This window comes from Dendrobates tinctorius, unplaced genomic scaffold (assembly GCF_039654945.1).
Source record: "Dendrobates tinctorius isolate UK_male_01 unplaced genomic scaffold, ASM3965494v1 ptg000183l, whole genome shotgun sequence".
Classification (NCBI taxonomy): Eukaryota; Metazoa; Chordata; class Amphibia; order Anura; family Dendrobatidae; genus Dendrobates; species Dendrobates tinctorius.
This window is the reverse complement of record NW_027361850.1, coordinates 6,135,638-6,163,299: the sequence shown is the minus strand read 5'-3', so window position 1 is coordinate 6,163,299 and position 27,662 is coordinate 6,135,638. Positions and strand designations below refer to the sequence as shown.

The 27,662-nt window shown below is 46.0% G+C and overlaps 1 protein-coding gene across 2 annotated transcripts; it reads left to right on the top strand.

The window, feature by feature from the left end:
• On the top strand, positions 1–27,029 carry KPNA6 (karyopherin subunit alpha 6). Of its 2 annotated transcripts, none has more exons than XM_073551968.1 (14): positions 1–158; positions 6,805–6,938; positions 7,490–7,564; positions 7,667–7,766; positions 7,949–8,043; positions 8,124–8,255; positions 8,362–8,450; positions 9,061–9,160; positions 9,283–9,446; positions 11,114–11,192; positions 11,760–11,885; positions 12,321–12,448; positions 12,550–12,728; positions 25,724–27,029. In XM_073551968.1, the coding sequence occupies exons 1-14, from the start codon at positions 155–157 to the stop codon at positions 25,909–25,911; spliced, it is 1,593 nt and encodes a 530-aa protein (XP_073408069.1). In that variant the 5' UTR covers positions 1–154; the 3' UTR covers positions 25,912–27,029. The 2 variants fall into 2 exon arrangements, with proteins under 2 accessions (XP_073408069.1, XP_073408068.1); XM_073551967.1 differs by having other exon boundaries at positions 2–158; positions 7,490–7,585.
• The last annotated feature ends 633 nt before the right edge of the window (positions 27,030–27,662 follow it).

Sequence of the window (27,662 nt, the reverse complement as noted above, 5' to 3'; positions counted from 1 at the left end):
TACCAGCGCTCGTGACACGCACGTACTAGGAGTTTCTTTACGTTCACTTACGCAAAATCGCTCCGCGCGCCTTAGATTGTCATACAGAGGCTTCCGTTAGTCAGACATATTGTCCCAGAGGAGCCGGGAGAGGCCCTGACAGACCGGGGGCGGCATGGGTGAGATTTGGGGGATGAGAGCGAAGGGGGGATCCAAGTATGACGTTGTTATGCGGGTACTTGGCATGGTGCTGCCCGGAATCCGCCGGAGGGGCTCAGTCTCCCTACCCTGGTGCCTCACTCGCCGCTGTGGGGAGTTGTACTCCATTTCGCACACAAGTTTAGTCTATGTGCTGAGCCCTGGGGTCTTCCCTGTCCCCAGCATTCTCTGCCCTCAGTGCCCATGATGGAGCTGGCAGACTCCCTGCTCCTGCGTATGTGCTAGTGAGAATCGTCTTACTCCACTGAAAGCCTGGACAAGTCCAGCGCCCCTCCTGTACTCGGGTTGTGTCCGTTACTGCAGCTCTCCTCCAACTAAGAATGTGGCACATCTGCAGTACCACAAACCACCTGTGCATTGGAGGGGTGCTGTTTTTGGTCGGTCTCTTGAAAAGAGAGGGAAATGTTTTATAGCGGGGGTTTTCTCCTACTGTAAACCTGCTGGTCTGCAGCCACGAAACAGTGTGATGGGGCAGTATTATACCTCTGTGTACACCACACTACATAGCTTACATCCAGCCTCTGCTACAGCCGTCACCGCTGATCATTGGAGGGGCTGGACCCCCACTGCTATCATCTTGGTGACCAATCCGAACATCAGCTCGCCAACATCGTAGCAGTGTTGAGTGCTACACCATTATTACACGTATATAGCATACATTGTCTTGTGCACAGCATGGCGTCACACATGTAGCTCGGAGAGACAGTGCGCGTGACAATTAGACAATGCCTGTGGCCTGCAAGCAAGCGACAAACTGCAGCGGCACATTGTACTGATGGTGTATAGAGGTTTACAGTGCTCAACACGGTATAAATACAACGTCAGCAAATAGGGAGCCTACTGTAAGCTGTACTTCTACATATATAAAGTCTCACAAAAAAGGAAAGCGCTTCTAAAAGGTGCTGTGTGACCAAATAACTGGTCATGGCTTCTATTAATGGCATTAGTCTGAACATGTATCAGCAGTGTACAGGGTATTGGAATGATCTCCGTAGACGCGTCCCCAAAGTGTCGGGTAAGGCTGGTTTCACACTAGCGTTTTTTAACGCAGCGCATCGTGCGCGTGCATGCGTCCTGATCCCCTATCTTTAACATGGGGGCACATGGTCTAGCGTTTGCACGCGTTCTTATGCGTTTTCGTGCGCATGCGTTTTTTTGTGGCGTGCGCCCAGGCGCGCCGGACGCAACCTGTTGCATTTTTGGTCCGTCCGACCTGTCTCAAAAAAACGCATGCACACAAGTGTGCACGTAATACGACAAAATAACACATTACAGCTTATGGGAATGCAGACGTGCGCATGGACACGCGCACGTCAGCGTTTAAAATCGCATGCGTTTTAAGAGTCAATATGGCTGCAAACTGGTTAAAATGCATGCGCATAAAATAAGCAAACACATGCAAAACGCTTGATGTGTTTTTTGCATGCGTTTGGACTGCGCACGCAGCGCAAAAAACCGCTAGTGTGAAAGTAGCCTAACACATGTATTCTGGGTTGTCGACCTACTCCTATTAACTGGCCCAGAAATCAGATGTTCCTGAGCGTTTATGGACATAGACTGTCTCTGACTCTCTGGACAGTTGGTGTACCGTGTAACCCAGCATGTATGTTGTGTGACGACTCCATCGTGCTAACACCACTCGCTTGCTGATTTCCTATAGCCTGCAAGCTCCAGATTTCCCCTTCTCTTCCTAAGGTGTTGTGAATGCGGCCACTGGACCTCTGTCAGTGAGCAGACTAGCCAGCAGTTTACACTCTGTTGTGACAACCTGCACTTGTTTGAGAACTAGTTCAGTGGCTGCATGAACAATAGATGTCTCAGGCAGGTGCCCCTCTTAGTTGAATGTGGGTCTGTTGAAAGCCACATGAGCTGGCATCTGCCACCTCCAGACATAGTTTGAAATGAGAGGTTGTGTTTGTTCCCAATTGAACCCTTAGGCTGTGTGCCCACGTAGCGTTTTTAAGCGTTTCCGCTGCTATTTTAAACGCGCGATTCTGCCGCGGAAACGCTTAAAAAAAGCATCCATGCATTTGTAATAGAAAACGCACATGTTGTGCCAATGGTGCGTTTTTAACCGCTGCGGAATTGCTTAGCGGTTAAAAACGCAGCATGTTCATTAATTTTGCGGAATTGCCTGCGATTCCGCATACCATCAATTATATTGGCAAAAACGCTTACGAAAACGCATGCAAAAACGCTTGACAAATGCTTACAAAAGTGCGTCAAAAACCGCATGCGTTTTCCCGGGAGCAGGGTGTGCGATTCTGCTCAGGTTTATTCTGCATGAGAATCGCTACGTGGGCACATAGCCTAAGGGTTATGTTAAAAGCCAATCAAGCTGTATGGGTAAGGTATAAAAGTCTACGGTGGGAAAGCTATTAAATTATTTGATTTCTTTCAATCTGACAAACGCTGACAAACAGAAAATGAGCTATTGTTTAAAAGGAACCTGAATCGGAGCCAGCCTCCACATGTTTTTCTCTGAAATGCTTGGAGACCATAGCCGGAGACTAGATAAATGCAGTGCTGCCCCTTGCCGACGTCCCCCAGAGCTGCTGCAGGTGATTGACAGGACTCTCCTGCAACGATTTTTAAAGCATATTTTATCTGAAATGCCAGATTCCTGCTGCCTGTGGTTTGGGAGGATGAATTAGGTGACTGGTTCCCTTTAAATTAAGCCTGGCAATTACAAGCTGCTTGTGGTTCAGGCAGCATGATCAGATCCTGGCTCTATTATTTCTGCCAGGTATGTTTTACCCTGAAATTCTGTTTCATTTGAGATTTAAAAAAAACAAACAAAAAAAACATACATTTAAAAGCCACTTGGGGACCATGTTGCTCGAGTAACTACCAGTGACTTCTCATATAAGCTTATAGAGAAAAAATCCAACCTTAAGCAGTGTCTTCAGCCAACCACACAGTGGGCATAAGTTTTCATAAAATTGCATCTATTTTGCGGGGATAGTTAAAACGCAGCAGATTTACTGCTAAAAAACCGCAACAAAAATAAAATTAAGCATTTCCGCTTTGTGTAAACACAGCCTAGACTCCTATACCCTGTTGAACATAGGGGACATACTGTAAGAAGCAAACGACTGACTCGCACCTCACTGAATGGGATTAGAGGTATACCGACCCTGCTCACATTGTGATGTGGGAGTTGGGGGTGCTTTAATATTGCGTTTAGCAGGGCTGTGGAGTCGGAGTCGGTGCTCATTTTGGTGGAGTCGGAGTTGGAGTCGGTATAAAATGGACCGACTCCGACTCCTAAAATATATAATAAATTGGGTACAGTAATTCAATGCAGGATGTGCTGAATATTTTTTCATAGGAGTTTGGGAAAGTTATGAAATGTCCTATAAATGGCTGTTCTATTCCTGATCTAAGGCTACATTCACACACAGCGTTTTTCCTGTGTTTTTTGAGGATACGTTTTTCAGCTGCAAAAGCTGATCATCTTTTTAAAAAACTGCATCACCTGAAAGGTTTTTGAGCTCATAGATAATGTTTTCAATAGCAAAAGCAGATTAGAAATCTGCTCTATCTATCCATTTATCCATATCTGTCTATCCATATCATATCTGTACCAAAAAGAATGAAAACCGGGTAGTACACCAATATATATTCTGTTCTATCTAAATATCTTGATTATTGGATCATAAAAATGATTAAATGTCTGAGGTTCACATTGTACTACAATAAATTTTTCACTTAAATATAAGCAATATGTGTGGGAGTCGGAGTCGTGGAGTCGGAGTTGGAGTTGGAGTCGGTGTAAGGGAAATTGAGGAGTCGGAGTCACAGGTTTGGCTTACCGACTCCACAGCCCTGGCGTTTAGGCAATTTAGGTTCAGTTGCTCCGCCGGGGCTTAGGTCCGAACCCCTCACAAAATGGAATTTGAACTTCTACACAAACGGAACCATATACTATAATGGTGCTGACACAGCAAATGTGCACTCTGTCATGCATCCTTTTTAACCATGTGTGCCTACTGTAGGCAGACACCTAAATGCAGCCTGCTACGTCCCAGTGACCGCCTCCAGTAGGTGTACATGCCCGAAAATGATGCACGGCTAATCACACGTTTGCTCTGTCGGCACCATTCTAGTCTATGGCCCTGTTGGCACATACATCCGAATCACATATTTGTAGTAGGTTTAGACACAAGCCCAGACAGGGCCACTGGATGGGTGCCTAAATGCTATGTGAAAGCACCCTTAGCTAGCTGGATTACCCTCTTTAAAGTATTTCCAGAGCCAGCTCTTGTCAGGAGAAAGGTCATTATGAACGGAGGCGCCACAATTGAGGTGTGACCTGTTCTGAATGGTGGATCCGGTCTTGTCTACTGTAGATAGTTATCTGTCATTCTAATCTCATCTGTGATGATAATGAGACTGCTGAAACACAACAGAAATGTAAGTGTATCAGTGTGAAAATTATAAGATTTCTTTGTTATAATTACTTTTTTTTTTTTTAGTGATATGGAAAATTGAGAAAAAAGTAAAAATTGTATAACATACGATGCATTTATCAATACTTGATTTAACCCTGTAATGACTTATGAAGTATGATGTCCGTCACACGTTGTCTCCCTGTCTTTGATGAAGGCTCACACACCGAGCCCACATCTTTCTCGTGCAGCTGAGCTCCAATGACAGCGGCTGTTAATGTGTGATCATGTGATGCAGATGTGTTGCCATGACAGCCAATGTTGTGGCATTGCTGTATATAGCAGAAGTGATCAGATCATCGCAGATTCAAGTTCCCTAAGGGGACTAATAAAAACTGTGAAAAGTTTTAAAAAAATGTAAAAAACTTAAAACAATGTGAAAAAAATAAAAGTTGAAATCACCCTCCTTTTCCTTCATTCAAAGTATAAAAAATACATTCAACTGTTATTGCTACGTTTGTAGAAGTGCTATCTATCTATTAAAATGTAAAATAAATTAATTCCATCGGTGAGCAGCGTAATCAGAAAAAACAAGATGCCAATATGGGCAGTTTTTCAGCTGCTGAAACAAATGTACGGTAATAGGTGATCAAAACATCATATCTGCGCCAAAATTATATCAATAAAAACATTGTTCTCATGCCGCAAAAATCAAGCCCTCACTCCACCCCATATCCTGTTGCATTTCTTGGAATGTGGCAACTCAAGCAAATTTTGTTTTTACAAATTTCTGAATTTGTTTCACCACTTACGGTAAATAAAACAAAAATTCTGCATGTTTGATGTCGGTGTAATCGTACTGACCTAGAGAATCATATTGTCAGGTCATTGTTACCGTAAAATTACAGCTGTAGCTAAAACCCCCAAAAAACTACTGCAGAATCGCAGGTTCGCCACACTTTGAATATTTTCTCACTTTCCAGTACAGCATATAATAAAATAAATGGTGTTATTTGAAAGTACAACTCGTCCCAGAAAAACAAGCTCTCACATGGCTATATCGACGGAAAATAAAAATAAGTTATGGCTCTTGGAATAAGAGGGAGGATTAAACGGGGGGAAAACTCAGTTCTTAAGGGGTTTAAACAGTAGGTAATTTCTGATTACATGTTGCTTTTAATAAAGGAATAGACCATCTCTTCTTAAAATGAGTCAATAGTAAAGGAATAGTTTGAAGGGTTGTTAAAGCATAGCTGACCATAGTGAAAGGAGAGCGACGAGGTGTTTGTAAAGACACACAGCTCTGCTCTTCTCTCCCGGAGCAGTAATTGCTGACAGTGAGGTCGATGAGGAGAGCAAAGCTGTGTGTTTTTACATGTCTTTACATATTGCACAGAGAAAGCAGACTTTCTCTATGGACATACTGCCTATGATTGGTCAGCGTCATACAGGGGAATAAGTACATCCCCCCCAATGTAGAGTCTTTGCTAACATCCCCTTGGTCTTAAGCCCCCGTTACACACTGCGATATCGCTAGCAATATCGCTGTAAAGTCACCGATTTTGTGACGTTGCAGCGATATTGCTAGCGATATCGCTGTGTCTGATACTTACCTCCGACCAGCTCCCCCGCTGCTCATCGTTGGTCGCGCGAGAAGCTCCTGGATCATTTCTCGTCGGTCACTTCCTGCGGCGCCGACGAACGACGCGTGGAGCCGGGCGGGAGGACGCAGGATCGCCGCTTCTGACAGGTAAGTAGCGATCCCCGTCCCCAGCGATGTCGCTGGTGAGATCTGCCTGTGTGGCAGCTCACTAGCGACCACCTAGCGATGCACCAGCGATCCTGACCGCGTCATATCGCTAGTCGGGATCGCTGGTGCATCGCTAGGTGTAACGGTACCCTTAGCTTGCAAACTTTGCATTCTAATCTTCACAAATATCTCAGAAAATAAAACATGCATTTTATGCAGCACTCCAGCCACTATTCATGATGTGGCCAGTTTAACATGCTAAAACCGGTGACAGGTAGTCTTTATGTATTTCCATAGTAGCAATAGTGATACATCACTGTATATGTTTTGTGGTGTGGAAGCTCACTAGCGTTGCGAACTATTGGTATCTGTGACAAAGGATGTCCTCATAAACGTTTTAATTTATTTTTTTAATCTTAAGCCATATTGTTCAGCATTGCACAATTATTATTTTTTTTCTTCTAGACTCCTTAGCGAGCCCCGGGAAGGACAACAGTCGCATGAAGAGCTACAAGAACAAGGCTCTAAACCCTGAGGAGATGCGCAGGCGACGTGAGGAAGAAGGAATCCAGCTCCGAAAACAGAAGCGTGAAGAACAGGCTAGAATTTTTAATTTCATTGTTATACACTGTGTAATATAATTGACTGTTTTTGTACCTTCCATAGAAGGTACAGTATGTATGGCGTTGGCAACTTGGTGGCCATCTGTTTATACAGATCCTCCCAACCACTACATTTCTGGTGTCCCCATTTTAGAGATTTGTGGTGGCAAACCAATCTCTGGACCCACTAGCACTTTAATTTTACACGGTGGATAGGATCTATGAAGTCCACCCATGTTAATAGCGCATATGGCCACAGGTTGTCTTCATGCAACTATGAATAGCATAGTAACTGTGAGCTCACTATGTTATTAATTAAAAAGAGAAAAAAACTTAGTAATGGTGCTTAAGGGAGAGAAAAAAAGAGAAAAAAACAAATCTGAATGTTCAGATTCTATCCAATTTCTTAGTATGTATAATATATGAAGTTCTGCTGTGGCATTTCTCTGGGAAGAAAATCTCTGTAGGAATTGTTCTGTTTTCCAACAATGACAAGTATAATTATTCTTATCTGATCCATAAGGTCTTTTTTTTTCCCCTATATGCAGCTTTTCAAGCGTCGCAATGTGGAACTGGTTTCTGAAGATGCATCCATGTTTGATGGGCCTTTGATGGACTCTTATGTCAGTTCTACAACTTCTGGGGTATATTTAGAACTAGAGATGAAATATACTGATTATCGTACTTATCCATAGTGAAGTGAATTTCCTTTTGTCTACTGATAGGATGGAGTGATCACTCGGGAAATGGTTGGACTACTACTATCTGATGATCCTGACTTGCAGTTAGCTACAACACAGAAATTTCGAAAGCTGCTATCAAAGGGTGTGTATGAACATTGCCTATTGGTGTGATTGAGAGGCAGGTATTATAAAGTCATTATGCAAATGTTGGTATAGTATTTGTCCATCCGATCTATACAGACCTATAGAATAATTTGTCAGTGTAAAATGATGATCATGGAAGCTCACCTATTGTTGTTTTTTTTTTTTTTTTTTTTTTTATAGAGCCAAACCCCCCAATAGATGAAGTGATCAATGCTCCTGGTGTAGTAGAGCGGTTTGTGGATTTTCTTCAAAGGAGTGATAACTATACACTACAGGTGCGTGCACTAAAGTAGAGAAAAGCTAATTGTTAGGTAGAAAGATGCACAGAATTCATGATTGTTATTGTTTGTCACAGTTTGAAGCCGCCTGGGCCTTGACAAACATTGCTTCGGGCACTTCACAACAAACAAAGATTGTGATAGAAGCAGGAGCTGTGCCAATCTTTATCCAGTTGCTAAACTCTGAGTATGAAGATGTTCAGGAGCAGGTTTGAATATCCTGTTTGTTTGCCCTGTGTGTTTTTCTGCTTCTTGGTCTGTGTTTTGCTGGTCTGTTTTCTGAGAGTAAGTGTAATTTACTATGGGTTCCTGCAGGCGGTGTGGGCCTTGGGCAATATTGCCGGTGATAGCTCAGTGTGCCGTGACTATGTGCTGAGTTGTGACATCCTTCCTCCTCTTCTTAAGTAAGTATATTGTGCAGATCAGTCAAGTGTAACATTGTATGTACCGTATTTTTCGGATTATAAGACACGCTTTTTTCCCCCCCAAGTTTTGGGGGAAAATGGGGGTGCGTCTTATAATGCGGATATACCTTATCAGCCGTGGAGGAGCAGGGTCCCAGGGTCGCGACTGAAGGAGGCAAGAGTGGAGCGTTGCCGCAGGCTGGGATGTGGGGGCGTTCGGATGTGCGCCGCGCCGCTGCGGGGGGGCTCTGCCGACATTTTGTGAAAGGCCAGAGCCCTCGCAGTTCAATGGTTTCCTATGTGGTGGGCTCCGGGAAAATGGCTGCCATGGGCGGCGCAGATGGAGATCTCCGCATCAAGATCTCGGTAGATGAGATCTCAGCCACCACCCCCAGTAAGCAATAAGACGCATGGATTATAAGACACCACCATTTTATTAAAAAGTTTTCTTATTTTTTTGCCTCAATTTGGGGTGCGTCTTATAATCCGCAAAATACAGAATGTAAGAATATGGCTGATGTGCAACTGTTACAGCAATTAGCTACTTTTTAAAGTGATATTTGTACTGCAATATTTTACAATTTTTTAAGTTTATTTTTTCCCCCTTCAGTCTTCTTACAAAGTCAAGCCGTCTTACCATGACCAGAAATGCTGTATGGGCATTGTCTAACCTGTGCCGTGGAAAGAACCCACCTCCAGACTTTGACAAAGTTTGTATAATTTTTTATTTTAAAATTTTGCTTACTGTAAAGAACACAATTTTTTTTTTTTTTACATGTTTCTTAAGAAGAATAATGATTCCTTTAAAATTCTATATTTTTGCTTTTTCTAGGTATCGCAGTGTCTTCCTGTGTTATCACGTCTCCTGTTCACCAGTGACTCTGACTTATTGGCAGATGCTTGCTGGGCACTCTCATACCTTTCTGATGGGCCCAATGAAAAGATCCAAGCAGTGATTGATTCAGGGGTCTGCCGTAGGCTGGTGGAACTCTTAATGTTAGTGTCAAATATTCTTTAGATTTGTCGGTGGTGAGGGATGGGTACCGTATTTTTCACTTTATAAGACGCTCCGGATTATAAGACGCACCCCAAATTTTGAGGAGAAAAATAGGAAAAAAACTTTTTTTGTAATAAAATGGTGGTGCATCCTATAATCCATGCGTCTTATTGCTTACCAGGGGTGGTGATCGAGGAGGCCGGAGTGGAACATTGCTGCTGGGATGAGGGGGTGTTTTGATGTGCAGCGTGCCGCTGCCGTTGTCTGATACTGCTGCCGCCCTCTGTCCCCTGATGCTTGCCACCACCGCCATTCTCTGTCCCCCGGTGCCTGCTTGCCACCACCGCCGCACTCTGTCCCCCAGTGCTTGCCACCACTGCCGCGCTCTGTCCCCCGGTTCTTACCGCCACCGCCGCGCTCTGTCCCTCGGTTCTTACCGCCACCGACGCGCTCTTGTCCCCCGGTGTTTGCCGCCATCGCCGCGCTCTGTCCCGTTCAGCGTTGGGGGTCTCTGCCGCTCCATGTCTGCTTTCCTGTGTCTTTCTTCCTGGAAAATGGCCGCCGCGCATGCGCAGATGGACATCTCGGCACTGAAATATCGGGAGATAGATTTCAGTGCCGAGATGTCCATCTGCGCATGCGCGGCGGCCATTTTCCAGGAAGAAAGACACAGGAAAGCAGGCATGGAGCGGCAGAGACCCCCCCCCCCCCCACGCTGAATGGGACAGAGCGCGGCGGCGGAAGAAACTACGGGGGGACAGGAGCGCAGCGTTGGCGGTAAGAACCAGCAGACAGCGCAGCGGCAGCATCAGGGCACAGAATGCCGCGGCAAGTACCCTCCGCGGCAGCGCAATGGTATATCCTCTTTGTAAGACACACCCCCTTTTTCCCCTCAATTTTGGGGGAAAAAAAGTGCGTCTTACAAAGCGGAAAATACAGTACTTTGCTATATTTGAGAAATTGCAGATGAAAGGTTAATTGGCCTTTGACTCCAGTTTTGTAACATTTACACACTTTTCATTCTGATATTGATGAGAAGGCATGCGGGAGTCAGATGTGTTAAAATGCATGCACCTCTTAATGAATGTGGCGTGTCTGAAAAGTTGCGTGTGCATCTCGTCACTAACTTACTCCAGTATGGAGTAAGATTAGTTTAAAACACCGTAGCACATCATGAATATGACAAGCGGGTGATGCCACATCCCAGTGTCACCCCAGCTCTGCCCATTTTCTCAGAGCTGGGAGAAAATGGTAGGCGGACGCAAAGGTCACAACATTTTAGTGCAGCCTTACTTACGTTCCAAAATGTTGCAAAATTTCCAAACCTATTATGACCAGATTCTGTTATAAAAGCAATGATGAATCAGACTTGGATTTGTAATAATGCATTTTCTAAAAAAAACCACAACAATATTGTGTATCTGGCATTAAAGCGTAAGCAGGATTTTGTGCAGTAAACTACAGACACTGTCAGGTCGGCGTCATTATACTGATTAAAATGATACCTTGTGGTGAAATCCCTCATGTGGTTGTTTAATCTGTGATTGTAGTTTTCAACTAAAGTCTTTTTTTTTTTTTTTTGTAAAGCTTCTAGCAGATCAATGACTGTACTTTTTTCTCTTTGTATATAGCTAACTTCTCTTTTTTTCTTTTTTTCTACATTAAGGCACAATGATTACAAAGTGGCCTCACCTGCCTTGAGAGCCGTAGGGAACATAGTGACAGGAGATGACATTCAGACACAGGTGAAAACTAATTTTGTCAATTGTGACCTAAGAAAAATTGCACCATATTTATTAAGAAAACACATACATACAATTCCTTATAGACTACACATACAAAACACATATCACAGCATGGGCATGCATTGAAGAAGGGGGAAGCCAGATCAAAAATTCAAATGGATCACTCCATATGATGCTAGGTTTTTTTCACCCTGGATAAATGGGTGTGGGATCTATTTCTTCCTCCACAGCCTTTTAATGACTCTTGGGTTAGTTCCCTGCCCTATTCCCTTTTGCTTACTAACAGTACTGCTCTTTTTAGGAATAGTCATGTTCAGTACAGGTATGCCTGTCCCTGACACAAAGCATATAACACATTTTTTTTTTTTTCTTCATCTTTCTTCTCCATCTAGCCTAAAATAGCCTTGATAACCACCTTGGCCCTCAATTTGTCTCAGCAGAGTTTTCAGCTAATACTTACCTTTCTCTGTAGCAATTATGTCCCCATCTCTTGTTTTTGCCTACCATGTCCAATGTGAAAGTTGTATGCTTTCCAGTAAAACCTTGAGTAATATTTTTTTTCTGCAGGTTATCTTAAATTGCTCTGCTCTTCCTTGTCTCTTACATCTTCTGAGTAGCCCAAAGGAGTCTATCCGAAAGGAGGCCTGTTGGACCATCTCTAATATCACTGCTGGCAATAGAGCTCAAATACAGGTAATGTGAGTATGACCCAATGAAAAGGTCCTTAGTGGACCTTCACTTTTTAACAGTGCTACTTAGTAGACGGAGGCCTAAGTCCTAGTGTTCTGGTATGAAGCTGTGATAAGCAACCAATATTTTCTTCGGTCATTCATGCTTCAGCAATAATTTACAGATGGATTTGACCCTGTTAAACTTGTTTTGCCTGTGGGAATAAAAAACCTGGCAAGATGGAAATGACCATGCCAAATCCTTCCCATGCAGTTCACCATAAGTGCTGTTTAGCTTTTTCAAAGCCCTTTCTATCGAAAACCATTGAATCCGCATTGACTTTTGTTTCCCTTCAACTTTTTGTAACAAAATGTGAAGATCTGGTAGCTTTTAGTCACTATTTAACTAGCAGAACCCTTTTGTGACTTTTGTTCCTCCGATGTCCATCTTTGTTTCCAGGCCGTTGCCGATGCCAATATATTTCCAGTATTGATTGAGATTTTACAAAAAGCAGAATTTCGCACACGAAAAGAAGCTGCCTGGGCCATCACAAATGCCACATCTGGGGGCACCTCAGAGCAAATCAGGTAATAGCAGCTGAATATACATATTGAAAACTTGTGTAGAAAGCATCAGCATTACATCTCATCTAGACATGGATAATTTAATTATGTTAATTTGTTTTTAGATACTTGGTGGACTTGGGTTGTATCAAACCACTTTGTGATCTCCTGACAGTCATGGATTCAAAAATAGTGCAAGTAGCTCTGAATGGACTAGAAAATATCCTCCGTCTTGGGGATCAAGAGGCAAAACAAGGGGGTGGTGGCATGAACCCTTACTGTGGACTGATAGAAGAGGCATATGGTAAGGCTAAGAAATGTGGCTTTTGTAATATGTAGCCAATCTAACACGCAGTCATATTCTGTATGTAGAAGGAGGCTTGGCTGTCAATGACACACAGGCCCTCTCCTAGAAGAAGGTAGAAGCCTTTTCTCTCTCGGATCAGCTAAGGATTGTTACACTGATTGCTCTTTACATTATGTATTCCCCAACACTGCTATTGGATATTGGGAAATGTGGCCGTCGGTATTTAACAACACTAGGTATCCTTTGGCATTCAGTTGGCTGCTGTTGTGCACCTGGAAGCTTCTGTGGGACACGCTTTCAGAAAAATAATCTGAAAGGAGTCAGCATGCAATAAATACATATTTCTCATTCGCCTTATTGGGGGACACAGAGACCATGGGTGTATGCTGCTGCCACTAGGAGGCTGACACTATGCACAAAAAAAAGGTTAGCTCCTCCTCCGCAGTGTACACCCCACCGACCGGCAGGGAATTCCTCAGTTTAGCTTAGTGTCAGTAGGAGGTGGACACGGGTCTTTCATTAGACCCATATCTACCTCGATGTGCGTCGTTCCTTTTCAGGTTTCTCCGGAGGGATACAGGGTGAATAGTCACCTCTGTAGTCCCACGAAGAGGCTGCGAGTACGGCGCGAACTGCCGCCCCGTATCCTCGCAGCTCTCTGCACCAGGACCAGCAGCCTTCCGGGCGGACGCCAACATGTATACGTGTCGGCTTTTCTGAGAGTCCTGGTCGTCCGTTTCCCACCCACTCGCCTGCCGGAGCCTGTCGGTCGGATGAGACGCAGACAAGCTTCAATCAGAAGGTACCTTTATTTTCACGGTTCGGGCCCGGGACAGGGTGAGTATTAGATCCCCACTCGTCTCTGGACTTGGTCAGGAGAGATTCCCTTGGAGCTAGGATGCGGTAGCACTGCGGGTCTCCGGGGCCGTCCCGCGCCTCCAGGCAGCCTTGTTTGAGGTCAGCCGCTGTCCCTATCCCGGACAGGGGTCTTTTCCCCGGCAGCGCTCATGTTGCGGTTCCTCCGCGCCGCCCCTGTGCTGACAGGCAGCCGCCGCGATTAATTTAGGCCCCGGCATCAGTTCGGGCCTACTCCTGTATCACGGCCACGCCCCCCGCCCCTTTCTACTAAGCGGGCTTCTCTCCCGCCCGTTCCAGGCCCTCCCACCGCTCTTCTCAGCCTGTTCCTGGCCAGGGGTGGTGCCGTTTTCAGCAGGTGGTTAGCCCGCTCTCCTTCTTCCCCTGGGAGCGCGTTTTTCCCTGATTCCTCTCAGGCGGTCACCATCTTGCAGCCGCACAGCCGGACGCCCCTGTCAGCCGGATATCGCTCCCCGGGCCTGTCAGCCGGATATCGCTCTGACCTGCAGCTGCAGAGAGGTGGATAACTTCGTCTCTGGGGTCACCGGACCGTGAGTAGCTCTGCATCTGCAGGCTGACACCCTTCTCTGCACCCTGTCCCCCAACCTTCCGGCACTACCTCAGGTTTCACTATGTCCAACTCCAAATCTGACCGTAACCGCCCTGCGGCTCCCTCCTGTACTCTCGTCAAGTTCTTTGCATGCTCTTCTTGCAATCGCAAACTTCCCTCAGTTCAGTCTACTTCCCTCTGCCTGGATTGTAGCAATCCTATTCAATCTGACGCCGCCCAGGAGCCATCTAGGGCCCCAGGCGATAGTGAACCCCCCATGCCTGGGTGGGCCTCGTCTCTATCACAGTCAGTGGCAGACCTCACCAGGGTGTCTCAGTCCCTAGTAGCCGTCTTGGATAAGTTGCCCCTGGACACCTCTACAGGGTCCAGCAGGCCTCAAGAGGTTCCATCTGAGTCGGCCAGCGCTAGTCGCAAAAGACCCAGGCAGGATCTCCAGCCGGAATCCTCTCCTCGCCCCATGTCACCACATAGTCCTTCTCGGCAGCCTCCTTCCCGGGCCTCCTCTCCCGAGTCAGGTGAAGCGCTCTCGGACAGGTCAGCTGAGGGGATCTTAGAGCTGGATTCGGACCAGGATGCGAACATGAGGGTTACTGTGCAGAACCTCATTGCAGCGATCCATCAGACCTTTGACATTGCTGACCCCCCTGCGAAATCCTCAGATCAGGAGGTTTCGTTCAGACGGGAGGAAACACCCTCCAGGGTATTCCCTTTACATTCCGAGTTTGGAAAGATTTTTACCAGGGAAAGAGGGGATCCGACCAGACACTTTCAACGAGGGAAGCGTCTCGACGTTCTGTACCCGTTTGCTAAAGAGCTCACGGACAACTGGTCCGCCTCTCCCTCGGTCGATCCGCCCGTGTCCAGGCTTTCTAATAACACGGTTCTCCCACTTTCAGGCGTGGTGTCTCTAAAGGATTCTAATGATAGGATCATAGAATCCCTAGCGAAGTCTGGCTTCGACGGCAGTATGCCCAATTTTTGCTTCATCTTGGGCAGCAAAAGCCATAGCCACTTGGGCAGAGGATCTTCGTCAGGGCATCCTAGAGAAAGCACAACCAGATCGATTGGCCGATCTTGCCAATCAGATTTCCCATGCGGGGGATTATCTGCTTTCTGCTTCTTTGGATACCGCATCCTGCGCAGTTCAGGCGTCAAGTAACGTTGTGGCAATCCGACGTACAATTTGGCACAAGGCCTGGCAGGCGGACCTGTCTTCTAAAAAGTCGCTTACTAATCTGCCTTTTCAGCGAGGGCGCCTCTTTGGATCCCAATTGGACCAAATTATTAAGGACGCCACCGGAGGCACGAGTTCTCTCCTGCCTCAGTCCAAGCCTCGCAGACCCCCACTGAGGCGTCAGTTTCGACCCTTTCGGGCTTACCGCTGTTTCAATACGGCAGAGACCTCCTCCAACCAACAAAGACCGCAGGCACGCCAAGATAGGAAGAAAGTTTCCTTCAGACCCACTCCTGGCGCTCTCACTCTTCGCAGGGCAGACCATCCAGATCCAGATCTGGACGGCCCACATCAGTATGACTATCCTCGGACTCCCCAGGGTCCCTTCCAATTGGGAGGTCGACTCCTGTTCTTCAAGGACGTCTGACTGGCCTCAGTAGAGGACGCTTGGGTCAGGGAGGTTGTATCATCAGGATACAAGATAGAGTTTGTCTCTCTTCCACGGGATCGTTTCTTCGAATCCCGTCCTCCAAAAGATCCAGCTTTGATCCCGGGGTTCTTTACGGCCATCAACTCTCTCCTCAGTTCCGGGGTGATTGTGCCCATTCCAGAATCTGAGCGGTTTACAGGGTTTTATTCAAACCTGTTTGTCGTGCCGAAAAAAGACGGGGCGGTCCGACCCATCTTGGATCTCAAGCTGCTCAACAAGAGAGTCCGTCTTCGCCACTTCCGGATGGAGTCGGTTCACTCGGTAATCGCTTCCATGGAGGAGCAGGAATTCATGTGCTCAATAGACATCCAAGATGCCTATCTACTTGTTCCCATATTCTCCGGACATCAGAAGTTCCTGCGTTTTGCGGTTCGCCAGGAACATTACCAGTTCGTCGCGCTGCCCTTCGGTCTCGCCACCGCTCCCAGAGTCTTCACGAAGATCATGGCTGCGTTGATGGCCTTGTTGAGGATCAGAGGTCTCGTTCTTTTTCCATACCTCGACGATATTCTGATCAAAGCTCCCTCTTTCCAACATGCACGCCTAAGTTTGACGATCGTCCTGGACACTCTTTCCGATTTCGGGTGGATCATCAACAGGCAAAAGTCCTGTCTGGTCCCTACTCAACGTCTTGTGTTTCTGGGCCTACTGTTCGACACTCGTCGGTCAAGGGTCTTTCTCCCACAAGAGAAGATTCTCTCCCTGCAGCAGGCTGTACGATCGCTGCAGACCACACGATTTCCGTCCCTCCGAACAGCTATTAGGGTCCTGGGAAAGATGGTGGCGGCAATAGAAGCAGTTCCCTTTGCCCAATTTCACGCCAGACCGCTCCAACACGCCATTCTGTCGAGGTGGAACAGGTCGGCTCTGTCCCTGGATCGCCCTGTTCGTCTTTCATGCCGGATCAAACGGTCACTCAACTGGTGGTTGACGTCTCCTCTCATCCTCTTGGGGCGGTCTTTTCTTCCTGTTCACTGGCAGATTGTAACAACGGACGCCAGCCTCCTCGGCTGGGGTGCAGTGTTCCGCAATCACACTGTTCAGGGTCGTTGGTCGACTCAAGAATTTGCTCTGCCGATCAACGTACTAGAGATACGAGCGATCCATCTGGCTCTCGTCCACTGGGAAAGGCTCCTCAGGGGCCTGCCTGTCCGGATTCAGACAGACAATGCCACAGCGGTGGCATATGTCTACCGCCAAGGAGGGACACGGAGTGTCTCAGCCCTGGCAGAAGTGTCCAAGATCCTTCAGTGGGCAGAGATTTCGGTACCGACAATCTCCGCGGTACACATTCCCGGCGTAGACAACTGGGCCGCCGACTTTCTCAGCCGCGAGGGTCTCGCGGCAGGAGAGTGGTCCCTACATCCGGAGGTATTTCTTCAGCTCTACGTCCGGGGGTAGATCTGCTAGCTTCTCGCCTCAACAGGAAGGTCCCACAGTTTGTATCCAGAGCTAGAGATCCTCTCGCAGTGGGCGCCGACGCTCTGGCCATTCCTTGGTCACAGTTCGAGCTCCCCTACCTGTTTCCTCCCCTGCCTCTTCTTCCCAAGCTGCTGAAGATCAAAGCAGAAGGAATTCCAGTCATTCTCATCGCCCCGAATTGGCCCAGAAGGTCTTGGTTCGCGGACATTGTCAACCTTCTCGCGGACGCCCCCTGGAAGCTTCCAGACAGGGCAGATCTGCTGTCTCAAGGTCCGATTTGCCACCCCAATTCTCGGCCGCTCAATTTAACGGCGTGGCTGTTGAGACCGAGGTTTTGAAACGAGCGGGATTCTCCGGTCGAGTAATTCATACCATGATCCGAGCCAGGAAGCCATCATCTTCCAAAATTTACTACCGTACTTGGAAGGCCTATTTCACTTGGTGTGAGGCCAATAACATCGCGCCTATGTGCTTTTCGCTCCCTTCAGTTCTGGCGTTTCTTCAGGCAGGGCTGGATGCGGGGCTTGCTCTCAGTTCCTTGAAGGGTCAAGTTTCGGCGCTGTCCATTTTATTTCAGAAGACTTTGGCCTCCCGCCCTCAGGTCAAAACCTTTCTTCAGGGCGTGGCTCACACGGCTCCTCCGTATCGAGCGCCCGTGGATCCATGGGATCTTAATCTGGTTCTTGAGGTTCTGCAAGGTTCTCCATTTGAACCTCTCAGAGAAGTCTCCCTTTCCCTTCTCTCCTGGAAGGTAGCCTTTCTGGTGGCCATCACCTCCATCCGGCGCGTGTCGGAATTGGCGGCTCTTTCCTGCCGGTCTCCTTTCCTGGTACTTCACCAGGACAAGGTAGTTCTGCGGCCTCCACCCTCTTTTCTTCCGAAGGTGGTGTCCTCCTTTCACCTCAATGAGGATATTGTTCTGCCGTCCTTCTGTCCGAGTCCATCTCACCCTCGGGAGCGGTCCCTGAACAAGCTGGATCTGGTCAGGGCGATGAGAGTCTATCTGTCTAGGACGTCTTCCTTGCGAAAGACGGACTCTCTTTTCGTCATTCCAGATGGGGCGCGGAAAGGTCACCCGGCTTCCAAAGCTACTATTGCTCGCTGGATCAGATCGGCAATTTTGGAGGCCTACCGGGTTAAGCATCGAGTGGCCCCTCCGGGGATCAGAGCGCACTCTACCCGGGCAGTGGGTGCTTCCTGGGCGGTACGCCACAGAGCCTCCGCGCTGCAGCTTTGCAAAGCTGCAACCTGGTCTTCGGTTCACACGTTTGTGAAATTCTACAAGGTCCACACCTACGCTTCGGCGGACGCCAGCCTAGGTAGAAGGATCCTGCAGACAGCGGTGGTGAGTCCACTGGCCTGATGGAAGTTTGTTTCCCACCCCAGGGACTGCTTTGGGACGTCCCATGGTCTCTGTGTCCCCCAATAAGGCGAACGAGAAAACAGGATTTTTGGGTTGCTTACCGTAAAATCTGTTTCTCGGAGCCTTCATTGGGGGACACAGCACCCTCCCATGTTCTACAACTCCTGTTCTTACTTTGGTTGATTGGTTACAGTTGAGTTGTTTGTTCTGTTTTCAATCTGTTCTGTTGCTTCTCCTACTGCTTTCTCACTAACTGAGGAATTCCCTGCCGGTCGGTGGGGTGTACACTGCGGAGGAGGAGCTAACCTTTTTTTTGTGCATAGTGTCAGCCTCCTAGTGGCAGCAGCATACACCCATGGTCTCTGTGTCCCCCAATGAAGGCTCCGAGAAACAGATTTTACGGTAAGCAACCCAAAAATCCTGTTTTTTTTCCCCCAATAGATTTAATCACAAGGTGAAATTTGCAGCACTAGTCGGCGTTCTGATGACCGCTGCTCAATTTCCATGTAGATTTTTTGCTGCGAGTGTATGAGCCCTGGAACATGTATTGAAACATACAGTGAGTACGGAAAGTATTCAGACCCCTTAGATTTTTCACTTTGTTTCATTGCAGCCATTTGGTAAATTCAAAAAAGTTCATTTTTTTCTCATTAATGTACACTCTGCACTCCATCTTGACTGAAAAAAACAGCAATGTAGAAATTTTTGCAAATTTATTAAAAAAACTGAAATATCACATGGTCATAAGTATTCAAACCCTTTGCTCAGTATTGAGTAGAAGCACCCTTTTAAAGGGAAGGTGCTGTGATTTTAATTTTTCTATTAATAATTATTGATTATATAATCAATTATTTTTAATACAAAATTAAATGAACTACTTTTTATAGATTTTTATTTAATAAATTTTACTTTTGCCACTGGGGGCTGCCATTTTCACTAGTGGGAGAGTGTGTTTCTGAGCACGACATTTACACTCCTCACTTACGGCAGCCATGGGCATAAGAGACTGCAGCCGGACTCCGACCGCATCTCTTGCATTGAGTCTGCTTCGCCTGCCTCTCAGCTGTGACCTGGGCACGCCCCCAGGCTGTCCAAGTCACTGCTGTGGGAGGAGATAGCGGCCATTTTATTGTAGCCCACATCATATGCTGTGGATATTTTTCCCCTGTCCTCACACACAGTGCTAAGTGCATGCGATGACAGGAGCTGCCGGGAAGCGAGGGTCCAGGGTGAGTATCTGCAGCCTGTAATTAGTGATCACAGCCTGTAATTAGTATTACAGTGTAGGCTGCAATCATCCCTCACTGCCAACCTAGTCAGAGCACAGCAGGGAGATGTCACACTGCTCTGCCCTGAACACAATTTAGCACTTCCTGGTTAGAGGAGGGAAGGTAAATGCATGGGTTTTTTTTTCCTGTGCATTGTATAGAATCAGGGGTGGGGAATGTCCGGCCCTTCTTTTAGCAGTCTCCAGAGTTTTGATCTTTTCCAGCTTCAGTATAGTGAGGTGTCAGTTTCCCCCCCCCCCCCCCTGCTGTTTTCTTAGCTTCTAACTGGGGGCTGGAAGGTGTCAAGGAGACACAGAGCAGTGTGTACAAGTGGGGAACATGTGTGATACTGACTGCTGAATCGTGTATCTAATCCTATTCTGTGATATGATATACGCTCTGCCAAGCAGTGTGTCTAATCCTATCCTGTGTGATACTGTCTGCTGAGCCGTGTATCTAATCCTATCCTGTGTGATACTGTCTGCTGAGCCGTGTATCTAATCCTATCCTGTGTGATACTGACTGCTGAGCCGTGTATCTAATCCTATCCTGTGGGATACTGACTGCTGAGCTGTGTATCTAATTCTATTGTGTGATACTGTGTGCTGAGCTGTGTATCTAATCCTATCCTGTGTGATACTGTGTGCTGAGCTGTGTATCTAATCCTATCCTGTGTGATACTGGGCTGTGTATCTAATCCTATTCTGTGTGATACTGTCTGCTGAGCCGTGTATCTAATCCTATCCTGTGTGATACTGACTACTGAGCTGTGGATTCTGCTGCGTTTCCGCAGCGGTTTTGGCCCTACGGAAACGCAGCAGTTCCGCAGACCAAGTACAGTACAATGAAACCATATGGGTTTTCAGAAACGCTGTGCTGACGGTGCGTTTTTTTCCGCGCGGTTTTGCTGTGGTTTACAAACCGCAGCATGTCAATTGTTTGGGCGGTTTCCGCAGCGGTTTCACACCTTTAACATAGTAGAGGTGTGAAATCGCAGGGCCAAACCGCAGGTCACTTTACCTGTGGTTCCGCGCGGAAAAAAATGCAGGTGAATCTTCAGCGTGTGCACATAGCCTAATTCTATCCTGTGTGATACTGTCCGCTGAGCTGTGTATCTAATCCTCTCCTGTTTGATACTGTCTGCTGAGCTGTGTATCTAATCCTTTTCTGTGTGATACTATGTGAGATATGTGAGATCTGGCGGTATTATGTGTGAACTATATGGCGGTATTATGTGTGAACTATATGGCGGTATTATGTGAAGTACATGGCGGTATTATGTGTGAACTATATGGCGGTGTTATGTGACAACACTACGTCGGTATTGTGTGTGAACTATATGGCGGTATTGTGTGTGAACTATATGGCGGTATTATGTGTGAACTATATGGCGGCATATAACAACACTAAGTCGGTATTGTGTGTGAACTATATGGCGGTATTATGTGTGAACTATATGGCGGCATATAACAACACTACGGCGGTATTATGAGTGAGTTATATGGCGGTATTACGTATGATCTCTATGGCGGTATTATGTGCCAACACTACGGCGGTATTATGTGTGATCTATATGGCGGTATTATGTGTGAACTATATGGCGGTATGTGAAACACTACGGCGGTATTGAGTGATATGGCAGTATTACGTATGATCTCTATGGTGGTATTATGTGACAACACTATGGCGGTATTGTGTGAGCTATATGGCGGTATTATGTGTGAGCTATATGGCGGTATTATGAGTGAGCTATATGGCGGTATTATGAGTGAACTATATGGCGGTATTATGTGTGAGCTATATGGCGGTATTATGTGTGAACTAGATGGCGGTAGGCGGTATGTGTGAACTATATGGCAGTATTATGTGTGAGTTATATGGCGGTATTATGTGTGAACTATATGGCGATATTATGTGTGGTCTATATGGCAGTATTATGCAAGAACACTATGGCAGTATTATATGCAGAAAGAGGACCCATTCTAGGGTGGTTCTGGCTGAGCACCTGCACACAGGTCTGGGGTAATAGAGTGGGCAGCATGCCCTCCCGTTAGGTGCAGTCAGGGGAGGGCTGGTGAGGCAGCTGAAGAGAGGGGTCTCATTTTTATCATTACTATATGGCTACATATCCCCCCAGCCTGCTTTCCAGCGTATCCCCGGACTGTGCCTATCGCCTCGCTTTCACACATCGCCAGGACAGGATGGAGAAGACAGGATCTGAGGAGGGGAATGGGGTCTTTGCTTGTAAAGTCTGGATCTGAACAGGCCATCAATCAGCAGAAATGTTTCCTGGTTTTCTATGGAGCAGACGGTCCATCCATGTGTATAAAACACAGCGCTCTATGTACAATCCCTCGCTGCTCCGTGCACCGAACAGGATGCCCCCCCCCCCCATAACCCAGCACACTGCTCTCCTGAAATACTCTGTGCTGCTGTCACCCTGCACCCTCCACCATACATCTCCCTCTGTAACACCCCATAGACCAGCACACTGCTCTCCTGAAATACTCTTTGCTTCTGTCACCCTGATCCTTCCCCCATATATCTCCCTCTGTAACCTCCCCATAGACCAGCACACTGCACTCCTGAAATACTCTGTGCAGCTGACACCCTGCTCCCTCCACCATACATCTCCCTCTGTGACCACCCCCCCCATAGACCAGCACACTGCTCTCCTGAAATACTCTGTGCTGCTGTCACCCTGCTCCTCCACCATATATCTCCATCTGTGCCCCCCTATAGACCAGCACACTCTGTGCTGCTGTCACCCTGCTCCTCCACCATATATCTCCATCTGTGCCCCCCTATAGACCAGCACACTCTGTGCTGCTGTCACCCTGCTCCTCCACCATATATCTCCCAGAATCCTTGCTGTCTGCCATCCATGGTGACTATCTACTTGTCAGTAACTTTGCAGTCACCCAAAAAATGGCTGCTCACTGTGTTCCTAAGGCTATGTGCCCACTTATGCAGAAATTTCCTGAGCAAAACCTGATTCCTTCCCAGGAAATCCGCATTTTTATTGTTCGCATTTTTGTCGCGAGTTTTTTGCACGCTTTTTTTCCGGAGCATCCACATTCTCTTTTTTTTCCGCAAAATTAATGAACATGCTGCGTTTTTTTTCCGCGATGCGTTTTTATGCGGAAAAAATCGCATCATGTGCACAAAAATTGTAGAATGCATTATAAGAATGGGATGCTTAATGTATGCGTTTTTTAAGTGTTTTTGCATGGGAAAAACCGCTTCGCTTATGTTGCGTTTTTGTAAGCGTTTGAGCCGGATCAGACGCTGCAGAAACGCTTAAAAGAAGCTTCCTATTAAATTTAATGCATTTTTGGCTTTTTGTGCCAATGCATGCGTTTTTAAACGCTTAGAAAACGCTTAGTGGCTAAAAATGCAGCATGATCATTTTCCGCATAGCTGAGCGGTTTTAGCCATTTCCAATGTTCCCAGAAACCGCACGGAAAAAAAGCGATTTTTGCACAAAAAACGCGCGGAAATAAAACGCGCGGTTTCTGGGAAGGAGTCTGGTTTTCTGAGCGTTTAAAAACGCTAATGTGGGCACATAGCCTAAATGTCATCCTCTCTTATCTCTTAGCAAACACCCAGAAGGGGAGGAGAGGAGTGACACCACACCCATGTCAGCAAACTCCGCCCATATTAACTGCAGGGCAGTAAGGGGAGCTAGTTGTACAATAGGTTTTTGTCAAATTTCAGTAGCTGCTCCCCCTAGTGTTAACAAGTGGAAATACCAAACATTTTTAAATTATTTTTCATATTTTACTAAATTATAAACAAATCATATTTTTTAATAAAATTTAAACCTTTATTCTTTACATTTTTACAATTGCTGGAAAAACATTTTTTTGATGACACCTTCCCTTTAAGCTAGTACAGCCATGAGTCGTCTTGGGAATGATGCAACACTTTCCATACCCACTGTATAGGCAATAGAAAATAGGGCCAAGAAAGTCATTAACTAATTAAAACTTCCATGGTAGTGAAGGAGATAATGTCGCTAATTTAGGTAATCTAGGATAGGAGGAATTATTTTATTCTTTGATGCGCCTGTTCTAGTACCAGGCCGTCCTATCTATAATACAACTGGAGATGTGTCCTGTCCGAAGCCTCGCCGCCTGCGGAGTGTAGCGCTGCAGTCATCGCATGCACATAGCGCACTACAATACAATGCCATTTTATGGAAGACACTGTGTATGCGAATTCACACCGTGCTTTAAATAAAATAACACAAAGCTAAAAATGTATAAATAAAACTGCTCGCCACTCGTATAGCTAGTTATTCTGTATAAGGGTAAAATAGTGAGGAGTCTCAATTAGTTTAATACCAGCACTGCTGAAACACTTCATCAAAAATGTCAAATCTAAATGCGATTGTTTAGATTTCTGCACATGCCATTAAGCATTTGCCTGTTTGGTTTATATACCCTGATATGTTTTGACATGGTTTATTTTGTGTATCCATACATCTATTAAGGGAAGTGCAGGGAACCCCAAGGACAGCCACCCACCGTAGAGCAGGGGTGCCAACCTCTGCTGTCTAGGCAGGGATCCAGATATAAGGGTGAAATGGGGACTATGGATACTTCCAAGCTTTATGATATGTATACATTTTATATGTAAGATACCTGGATATAATATACTGCCTGATATGCATTTTTCCTTTTTTGCCCCAAATAGCTGGTTATGCTATATTATGTGGTGGAGCACGTCCCGAGTTCATGAATTCATATAGGGCTTATTGTTTTTGAGCCTCTTACCTCCTATCTGGTTCTAAGCTTGCATTTGGAGGAGCACTCTGTGGGGTACAGTACTAGAACTTACTAGGGAATTAAAGGGAACATGTCAGCAGGATTGTACTGAGTAACCTACAGACAGTAGGGGACTTTGTAGGGATTTTCCAGGTTTTTCTCTATATTTATCAATACAGCAGTTTGAATGTGTCCTATATGTTGATAGTCCATTATTGTTTAATAAGATACATTCTAATAAAATATAGGGGTCTTTATATGTTGGCTCATACAGTTAGACCTCTTTCTCCTCCTATCACAAATATTTTTTCATGCCTCCACTGTATGCCCAAAACCTGGTCTGAAACGGGCCCTAACATGTCTGAAAATATACTGGCGCCGAGGAAGGCTAAAGGCCCCGTCACACATAGCGAGATCGCTGCTGAGTCACAAGTTTTGTGACACAACAGCGATCTCGCCAGCGAGATCGCTGTGTGTGACAGCGATCAGCGACCGGCCCCCCTGCCGGTATCGCTGATCGCTCTGGGAAACCTCTGGAATTTTCTTTGGTCGCTGGTCTTCCGCTGGCCCTTAGATACCCGATGTGTTCGTTAGTTACCAGCGCGCTGATGCAGGGAGTTGGTAACTAACGTACACATCTGGTATCTAAGGGATGCACGTCCCTTGGATACTCGATGTATACGTTAGTTACCAGCTCTCTGCATCAGCGCGCTGGCAACTAACGAACACAGCGACGCCGTACACTCGACGTCGCTGTGCTGATCGCTGGTGAAGCGGTCTGTTTGACAGCTCACCAGCGATCACGTAGCGACTCACCAGCGATCCTGACACGTTGATATCGTTGTCGGGATCGCTGATGAGTCGCTATGTGTGACTCCAGCTTAAGTCATCCATCTACACCTGCACTTTTCATTTATCTAATGTAATTCCTAAAAAAGCTATTTTAATATAGAATATATTTGAATATATTGATGTTTATCCAGTTGCAAGCTTAGTAAAAGATCATGTCACGTAATAACAGCTCCATACAAGAGGCGATGTTGTTTACCTTTTTACATACATTTTGCTTTCCCTTTCCAGGTTTGGATAAAATTGAGTTCCTGCAGAGCCACGAGAATCAGGAGATTTATCAGAAAGCTTTTGAACTGATTGAACATTACTTTGGCGTGGAGGAGGAGGACCCCCAGATTGTTCCATCAGTGGATGAGTCTCAGCAACAGTATATTTTTCAACCGACAGAAGCCCCTATGGAGGGATTTCAGCTGTGAATCAGAATCCTTAAGACAATTGGAGTTTCCCATCTCCACTATTTGGCTAAAGTTGTGGAGAAGGATGGCTGGGAAGTCGAGCTATTTACGGTTTATTAGGAAAGTTTCTGCCACTCCTCTTAACGCTTTGCTCATGCAGAGAAAGCTGTGATTTAACCCCATACTCAACCTTATGCTGCTTTTTGCGAGGTCTGTATGCAAAGCTCATACTCTCCTCTGCCTCTGAACTCTCTCTGCTTCATAAGGATACATATATATATTTTTTTTCTTTTTGTTTTCAACTTTAAAATGGACTTTTGGTATCTGAAACGCATTAGGGTTGAATGCGTGGAGCATCTGTTCTTTTTGTGCAGCAGAAAAGGAGCAGAGTCAATTGTACATTTATTTTTTTGTTTTCTGTTTAATGAAAAATATATAGTGCTATTTAAAGTTATAAAAAAAAAATAATAAATAAATGAAATGGCTAAAGGCACTGGATAGTGGTGATGAGGCTGAAGCAGTCATTTACACTACTTTCATAGGTTTCTCGGCAGTAACTGTGATATTTTTATTCGTTGCTCCTGTGGACATTTTTATCAGGAGGGACTTGCCAGATTTCAGACATTTATTCTTGTTGACTTGAAGATGGGCACTTGGTATTGGCAACACAAGCTCATGAGTGCCTTATAGCATTACCTGCCTCTCTGAATAGCTGAAGATCTAAAAGGTCCTAATTTATGCTCATGGAAAGCATGTTGCTTTTCAATTGGGTATGACGGCTACAAGGTTGCAGCCTGGACCAGTATTCTTGTAGAAGCAGAATAGTGACTTGCAGTGTAAGTATTTTCAAGAATATTGTGGAAGATAAAAAATGTTGCCACCCAAAGAGCGCGCAGGAAGCGTGTATACTTTACATACAGATGGCAAATGCTACCTTGTGGCAGCTTGAATAATCTACTAGGTCCACTACGTGATGAGATGATTTTGCAATTCTGCATTTGGGTTGCATTTTTACACCAGTATCACAAATATCCTTTTCTTAGGTCATTATCTTTGATTTGTGACTAAGGCCTGTATTGGTGTGAAATGCAGAATGAAATATATCTACTTGAATTAAACTAATACTGAGTTGGCTTTTAGTTCCTTTTTCTTGTTATTGCAAATCTTGTTTTCACCAGATTACCTGGCATCGGATGTCTATGGTTCCTAAGAGCTATTCCTTGTATACAGGACATTTTACTTGTGTAAACAGCATTTCCATACCTTCAATGCTTCCATTTTTAGGGGATGAATCAAATTGCAAATGACTTGCAAAAAAATCTCAATTTCAATCATGTTGGAATTATTACCATAGTTGTATCTTTATTTTTTTCTTAAAAGGGTCACAATAAGGCTAGGTTCACATAGCGTTAATGCGATCGCGTTATGTGAGCCCGCTAGCGCAGATGCTTCATCTGCGCTAGCAGTGACGGACCCCCGGACACCGCAGCCCGCGTCCGAGGGTCCGTCACAGAATGACGGCACATCGCTAGCGCATGCCGATTTATGGCATGCGCTAACGATGCACTCCTAATGGAAGTGGATGGCAGCGTTAACGGATTGCGTTACATCGCGTTATGCCGCGGTGTAACGCAATCCATTAAACGGACTGCATTAATACAGGGTGACCCCAGCCTAACCCACAATTTAGGGCTGGTTTCACACATCTGTCTTTGATTGTCCAATTACATAGTGTGATGCACCAACCGGCCATGGCTACACCGACCCGAAGT